This window comes from Littorina saxatilis, linkage group LG17 (genome assembly GCF_037325665.1).
Source record: "Littorina saxatilis isolate snail1 linkage group LG17, US_GU_Lsax_2.0, whole genome shotgun sequence".
Classification (NCBI taxonomy): domain Eukaryota; kingdom Metazoa; phylum Mollusca; class Gastropoda; order Littorinimorpha; family Littorinidae; genus Littorina; species Littorina saxatilis.
This window is the reverse complement of record NC_090261.1, coordinates 61,828,563-61,836,062: the sequence shown is the minus strand read 5'-3', so window position 1 is coordinate 61,836,062 and position 7,500 is coordinate 61,828,563. Positions and strand designations below refer to the sequence as shown.

General features: G+C 43.2%; 1 protein-coding gene and 1 long non-coding RNA gene across 2 annotated transcripts in view; one reads left to right on the top strand and one right to left on the bottom strand.

Annotated features, from left to right (window-relative positions):
- Positions 1-7,500, top strand: part of LOC138952013 (uncharacterized) — a 259,836-nt gene that overhangs the window by 181,847 nt on the left and 70,489 nt on the right. The gene's annotated exons all lie outside the window — the stretch shown is intronic.
- The window catches only part of LOC138952006 (uncharacterized), a 5,892-nt gene continuing 2,722 nt past the window's right edge, over positions 4,331-7,500 (bottom strand). Inside the window, exons 4-5 of the mRNA XM_070323584.1 lie at positions 7,261-7,500; positions 4,331-5,816 (exon numbers count right to left, since the gene is read on the bottom strand). The exon at positions 7,261-7,500 is cut by the window's right edge and continues 2 nt beyond it. Coding sequence (XP_070179685.1) covers positions 5,513-5,816; positions 7,261-7,500 — 544 coding nt within the window. The 3' untranslated portion in view covers positions 4,331-5,512. The remainder of the gene's footprint in view (positions 5,817-7,260) is intronic.

The following is a 7,500-nucleotide window of genomic DNA, read 5'->3' as shown; positions in this document are numbered from 1 at the left end:
AGAGAGAGAGAGAGAGAGAGAGAGAGAGAGAGAGAGAGAGAGAGAGAGAGAGAAGTCTGAAGTCTGAAGTCTGAATATTTTAATGAGTAGGCCTTGGGCCCTTTTCATGGAGATGAGCACATCTCAAGCACCAGCATACAAATGCACATATTGAACAAAAACAAGAACATCCTACTTGTATCGCCCTGTTTCGTTTACGGATTATGGATTACGAATGGAAAGCGCCTTCATGACAAATGTAGAAAAGCGTAGCAATAGCGGCTTACTAGTGTTTGAGAACAGCATGGTTAATTTAAACAATGATGGGATTCTAGTGTATTTTCGTGGAATATAATATTCTCTTAACTCAGCATATTTAGGGCATACTAAAACAAAGTGGACTTCATCTTCAACACTGCTACAACAAAATGGACAAGATAAATCAGCGGAGGTTGCATTTAAATTGAAGCGAAATCGATGCACTTTCAGAGGAGATACTCCCAATCTAAGTCTAATCAGAAGATTTCTAGCTTTAATATGTTTCAAATCACTTGAATAGTTGGATAATCTTAGGGTTGATTTGAAGGTTCTGTACAGAGAGAAACGTTCACTTCCTTGTACATTTTCAAGCCAGGTTTGCTTGTAGGATGAAATAAGTGTTTCTTTAAATGCTGTTAGGAACGCCCTCTCATCGCCAACACCTTGGTTTTCCCATACTTCATCAAAACCGTACATGTACAGAGTGTAACAGATCGAGGAGGCCCATGTTTTCTTATTTTGTTAATGGAGATATTTCAGCATTTTATACGCCTTGAGAGAGAGAGAGAGAGAGAGAGAGAGAGAGAGAGAGAGAGAGAGAGAGAGAGAGAGAGAGAGAGAGAGAGAGAGAGAGAGAAAGAGAGAGAGAGACAGAGACAGAGACAGAGAGACAGAGACAGAGAAAGAGACAGACAGATAGACAGACCGACCGACCGACCGACCGACAGGCAGACAGACAGAGACAGAGCTGAGGACAAACCCAAACAGAGAAAATAGTCAGATTTTCCGGGGACATCATTTTATCGGCTGTCATTTTCTTTGAATCGGTTGAGAAACACCAACACTTTACGGATCGGCAGTCATGCAAGACATCGTTCGTGGAAAAATGACGGGCGTTGTTTGCCCAAACTTGGAATCACTTAAAGAGAAGAAGAAAGAGGGAACACCACCAACAACAAGGAAAACGTAAATGATCGCGGCACATGTGGAAATTAGCCTACCGCTGACATTTACGAAGAACCTCTGAAAGCAAGTCTTCAGCGAAAAGAACTTGTTTGAAAAAAGTTGTCATTGTAGTTGAGACATGAACTCAAGCAAATGCGAGCCGATGATCGAGACTCATGTGGTGATAGCTGACATTAACTTAGAAACTTTGACAGCAAGTCTTCTGCGAAAAATACTTGGTTTAAACAAGATTTTGTTGAAGTATATCATTGGAAGTTACAATAATAAAAGAAAAACAGTAGAGACACGAGTTCAATCAAATGCTTATATCACGTGACTGAGTTACATGTGAAATTACACGGATAATCGATATAACTGTTACTTTACTGATATACAGACGAACCTGTCCTTGCGACCACCTCTTGAAAGCGACTACCTACACACAGCGGCGACCACTCAGAAGGATCTTCTTCTTCTTCGATCACGAGCTGAAACTTCCACGTACACTCGTATTTTTGTTACGAATGGGTTTTTATGTGTGTGGTCGTTTTACCCTGCCATTAAGGCAGCCATACGACCTATTTGGGGAGTGCATGCTTGGTATTTTCGTGTGTCTATAACCTACCAAACTCTGACATGGCTTGCAGGATCTTTTCCGTGCGCACTTGATCTTGTGCTTGCATGTACACACGAAGGGGGATAAGGCGGCAGTATGTCTGCTCATTAATCTCTACCACCACCTTCCGCTTGGAAGACCGGTGTCTTATCCACTAGGCAACTACGCCCGTCCGAAGGATCCAAGACGAGGTTTGTTTCTCCATATGTGACAGGGGAGGCTACCGCTCCTTTCACAGCAGACTCTGCACCCGAGTTGTTGGCCTTTAAGTCAACACCGGTGGATTGTGGAATTCTGTTTGTGATGGGGTCTGGTGGTTTCCGATTGTCTGTATGTTCATGGAAACCTTCGGGTTTGCATAACAGTTTGTATAGGGCTAAGAAATTAGCCCTAACATTTTCAATCCTGTTTGATTGCACTTCGCCTCCCGAGGTGATCGTAGTGTATCGGCACTCGGTTACATATATAATTCACTTTTTCCATATACCTGCCTTTAACGACCTCTACTGGTCTGTCCTTTGTGTGGTCGTTATCAAAAGGTTTCACTGTACTGTAGTACACTTTGAAAACCAAAACAAATAAAACTAAGAGCAAGACAAGGTAACAATACAAGGTAAGGAGAAAGGACAAGAACTTGTAGCGCATGCAATAAGACAGACAAAAATAATACGGTATTGGCAACGACAAACAATAAACCGACAAACAATAAGCCTACAAACTATAAACCGACAAACTAAAAACCGACAAACAATAAACCGACAAACAATAAGCCTACAAACTATAAACCGACAAGCAATAAACCTTCAAACAAACCGAATGGTGGCTGACTATTGTAGCAGAAAGAAGGCTTGAAGAAAAATAGATTGGTGGTGGGCGTAGTGGTGGGGTACATGGGGAGGGACTATGAGGGGGGGAGTATAGTGGGGGGGTATAGTTGGGGGGTATAGTGGGGGGGTATAGTGGGGGGTATAGTGGGGGGGGGGGGGGGGGGTACTAGCCGTGGTTTTACCAGGATGACGAAAGAAAGCCACCTGGTGCCAAGGCTATGAAAGACGTGACATCAATACAAACCACTGTAAGTGTAATGCATTTTTTGTATGTCTCGCCTTTCTGTGCTGGGGAAAACCCCGAATAACTTACAACTCGACCTACACCGTTAATTGATATACATCGCACGTACATCTTGTTTTGAAGTGTCTCGCCCGTTCTGCACTGCCCCTCTTACGGGAATCTATATCTGTACATTTGTCCTTTGCATATCTATGTTGTTTAAAAACTCTTACACAACACAACACAACACACACTCGTTGAAGATATTGTAAGAGATCGATTGATGTGTTTGCACTGAGACGCCTCTGACATAAACATTTTTCAACTGTTCGGTCACTGATTCTGATCTTTTTATACCAGGACGACTCATATAAAACGCGCGCTTGTGACAGATATTTCTTTGTAATTTGTTGCGAGTCCTATTATGCCCACATTCTAAAATTGGAATCGTTTGAACCTAAGTCCTTGACTATTGTATGCGAATGTGTATAAGCGGCACATAGCCCTTGTTTAGGTCCCTTTTCCTGCTGGTCTGTTTGAACGTTGCTTGTTGGGGTTTTATTCTTGTTTTTTGGTGCGCGCGCGCGCGCGCGTGTGTGTGTGTGTGTGTGTGTGTGTGTGTGTGTGTGTGTGTGTGTGTGTGTGTGTGTGTGTGTGTGTGTGTGTGTGTGTGTGTGAATACGAATACGAATAATGTGTAATAATACGAATAATAACGAATAATGTGTGTGTGTGTGTGTGTGTGTGTGTGTGTGTGTGTGTGTGTGTGTGTGTGTGTGTGTGTGTGTGTGTGTGTGTGTGTGTGAATACGAATAATGTGTAATAATACGAATAATAACGAATAATGTGTGTGTGTGTGTGCGCGCGCGCGCGCGTGTGTGTGTGTGTGAGTGTGTGTGTGTGTGCGCGCGCGTGTGTGTGTGTGTGCGTGTGTGTGTGTGTGTGTACGTGCGTGCGTGCATGTGTGCGTACGTGTGTGTGTAAGCGTGCATACGTGTGTGTGTGTGTGTGTGTGTGTGTTTGTATGGTGTGGTGTTGTGTTGTGTTGTGTTGTGTTGTGTTGTGTTGCGTTGCGTTGCGTTGCGTTGTGTTGTGTTGGTGGGAGGGCGGGGGGTCGGGTGCCATTTTCTTGCCAGTGTGATCCATACAACACAGCTGAGCCTATTATAGAAATTGATTGTGCACGTTCTTGTGTGCTGCATCGGAACTAATACTTTTGTTATTCTTAAAGCGAATGAAATGTACAGATAAACAAAACTGTTGAGTGACCGAACACAGCAGGTGTTGGATGACGGACAGACAAACAGGCAGAGAGGCGGGCAGGCGGAATGGTAGACAGACAGACAGACAGACAGACAGACAGACAGACAGACTCTCTCTCTGTCTCTCTCTGTCTTTCTCTCTCTCTCTCTCTCTCTCTCTCTCTCTCTCTCTCTCTCTCTCTCTCACACACACACACACAGACACAGACACAGACACATATTATCATGTTCTGGATTTGTTGTAATGATACCGTGAGCAAAGAGATAAACAGTTGAAAATTCTATATGAACACAACATCTCCAGACACAAAGTAGTATCCCATCCCCCCCTTTCCCCGTCGCGATATAACCTTCGTGGTTGAAAACGACGTTAAACACCAAATAAAGAAATAAAGAAAGATACAAAGTACGATGAGCTAAATTCATAAATGCCATAGCAATGAAGACAAGAAGAACAAAATAAGCAAACTAATAAATAGTAATACTACCTTCTAGCAAAATGCATATTTAGCATCAAGATGTATTCTCTTTCAACAGACATCTCTATTATCCTGACGATGATATTCTCTTCAATTTTCACGTTTCCAATATTTATATACTTTTTTTTTTTTTTACACGGAATAATCATATTCATAATAATAAGGGTATTTATATATGGCGCAAACCATGCCATAGCGCCTTACAAACAAAATCAACGAATCAGTTAACGAGTACAAAATCATGTACATGATGAACACTTGAGAAAATGTACTCTTAATTCATTACAACAACATTATACGTTATTTGCGTGTTTGACCAAAATATGACATTTTACACAGATCGAGACAGTCATTGTTCTCCGAGACCGCGCTAGCGGTCGAGGTGAACAATGACTGTCGAGATCTGTGTAAAATGTCATATTTTGGTCAAACACGCAAATAACATTTATGTATCGATCGAATTCCTTTCAGGTACTTATGACTTTGTTGTTGTTTTGACAATTGCACGAGCACACACACACATGCATGCAATCCACATGTATGCAATCAAACACATAAGCTTCATATTAAATTTTGGGCGTTTCAGGTTGACCGAAACTTCAAAGGAACTACAAAACACACGTCATGTTACATGTACCCACTTTGTTGTTGTTTTGACATTGAACAGCACACACACATGCAATCAAACACATGACGTTTTTGTTTTTTTTGAGTTCCTTTGAAGTTTCGGTCAACCTGAAAAGCCAAATTATAAAGTTTTGTCGGCCTCTGACGTCACATGACTCAAAGAAGGGAAATCCAATCTCCAATCGATACATAAATCGTTGCATATACCGTACATTTAAAGAATCTTCAAATATACAAAAACACATCACGTTCAAAATGCACATTCTAATAAATCAATTGCTTAAACCAAAAGCTCCTTAGTGTGGCTGATAGTCAGGGTGCCATTTAGGAAGAGGGACCACCTTCTCCCCCTCCTTCAGTGGAGGGTACGGCTCCACGCCAGCCAATCTCCGAGCCTCCAAGCTTCGGGCGACTTCGGGTTGTTCCGTCAACTCTTGTTTGGGCCGAGTGGCGGCGGGTTTGTCCTCGAAGATGACGATGTTTTGAGCTGGCCAATGGTGCGTGAGCAGCAACTCTTCGTAAACCTTCCGCTTCTGCTCGAGATCGTTCGGGGAGGCCCAGTTGGCTGGACCCATGCAGACGATCACCATCCAACGCCACCTTTGGAATTACGTGGGAGAAATGGATCATTAGGGGTGCGCGTTTGGCGGCAGGGAGTTTGCGTCTAATCGGTGCAAAGTCAAAGATGCATGTCGCCAATATGTCCCAACGACATCCCTCGACTTTCTAACCATATCCCCCCCCCTCCCAACCCCTACCCCCACCCCCACTCAACCCCACCACTATCACAGACATTTTGAAATGAGTATTGTGCATGCAAAACAGTGATACTGGTTTTCAGTCTTATCCCGAAACACTAAAATATTGACGTTCTTCTTCTTCTTCTTCTGCGTTCATGGGGTGAAACTCCCGCGTACACTCGTGTGTTTTTTGAACGAGTTGGTTTTAACCTGTATGTATGGCCGATTTTACCTCTCCAGTTTAGACAGCCAATGACGTTCAAAATAATCAACATATCTGACCAATGTCCTTCCTTCATTCACCGGACACTCGCTCTTTGCCAAACTAAACCCTTAAGGTCTATGTCGGCAAAACATTCTGAGCATCAGCAGGGCTCCCCATAGAGCCCTGCGTCCTATACGCACTAGAGGCCAAAAACACGCACTAGACATGTATGGGGAGGAGGTCCCGACGCACTAGACTTTAAAAGAGCGGCTCCTGGATTGTCATGTCCACCTTAAATATTCCAATGAAAAAGACACTTCACAGTACACAATACGTGACCACAATGTTTTATAAGTACACTGGGACTTTTTGGCTTTTGGACCCTTAGGACTCTCTACAATTCTGCTGTGGGGGTCCATGGACCCTCTACAATTTGAAAGTGGGGGTCCCGGGATGCACTAGGAGGGGCGTCCGTGGGGAGCCCTGGTCAGAAAGTAAGTGATTCTTAAAATCCGTCAGATGGAAAATCGAAGAAAAAACACATGAGTGTACAAGTGGTTTGACAATTGTGTTAGAAATAGAACAAGGCACAGCAGGGGAGAGGAACTAACAAGACAATAATAAAAATGTTCTGGCCATACTCTACATTTGATAACACATTGAGAACACTTTAAGTGTCAAGGAGAACACCCTATTACACATTTGGAACAGATAAAGTGTTCACAATGTGTTCTGCATAAGCAACTTTTGCTACCTAAACACTTCCTAACACTTTTGGAACACATGGTAAACACTTTTTCTCACAGTGCAATGAATGCCAGATGAACACTTATACACATGATAAGTGTTCAATAAGTGTTCAATAAGTGTTCAATAAGTGTTCAATAAGTGTTCAATAAGTGTTCAATAAGTGTTCAATAAGTGTTCCGCTTCAGTTTCATTTATTGGTCAGGTGCATGCTCGGAACTAAAAAATGTTCGGGCTATGCTCACTTCGGGCTATACTCACTTCGGGCTATACTCACTTCGGGCTATACTCACCAAAAAACGGCAACAAGAACAACTGAGCATGTTCATCAATGTGGTTAGTTTTGCCTCACCTTTTAGGATGTGTTCTCCCCTTGATGGGATTAGCGTTAGCGTGGATGGTCCTCGCGTCCCACAATACCAGGCCTCCCTTGGGCACAGGTATTCGCTTGATAACGCAGCCTTTAGACAGGTACCACTGTATCTGGGACGGCGTCAGGCGGTGGGTGGGTTTGCCAGTGGTGATGAAGTCGTTGTTCTGGAAGGGGTGTGCCTTCCAGAACTCGTCGTAGAGTTTGTTGGAACCCTCCAGA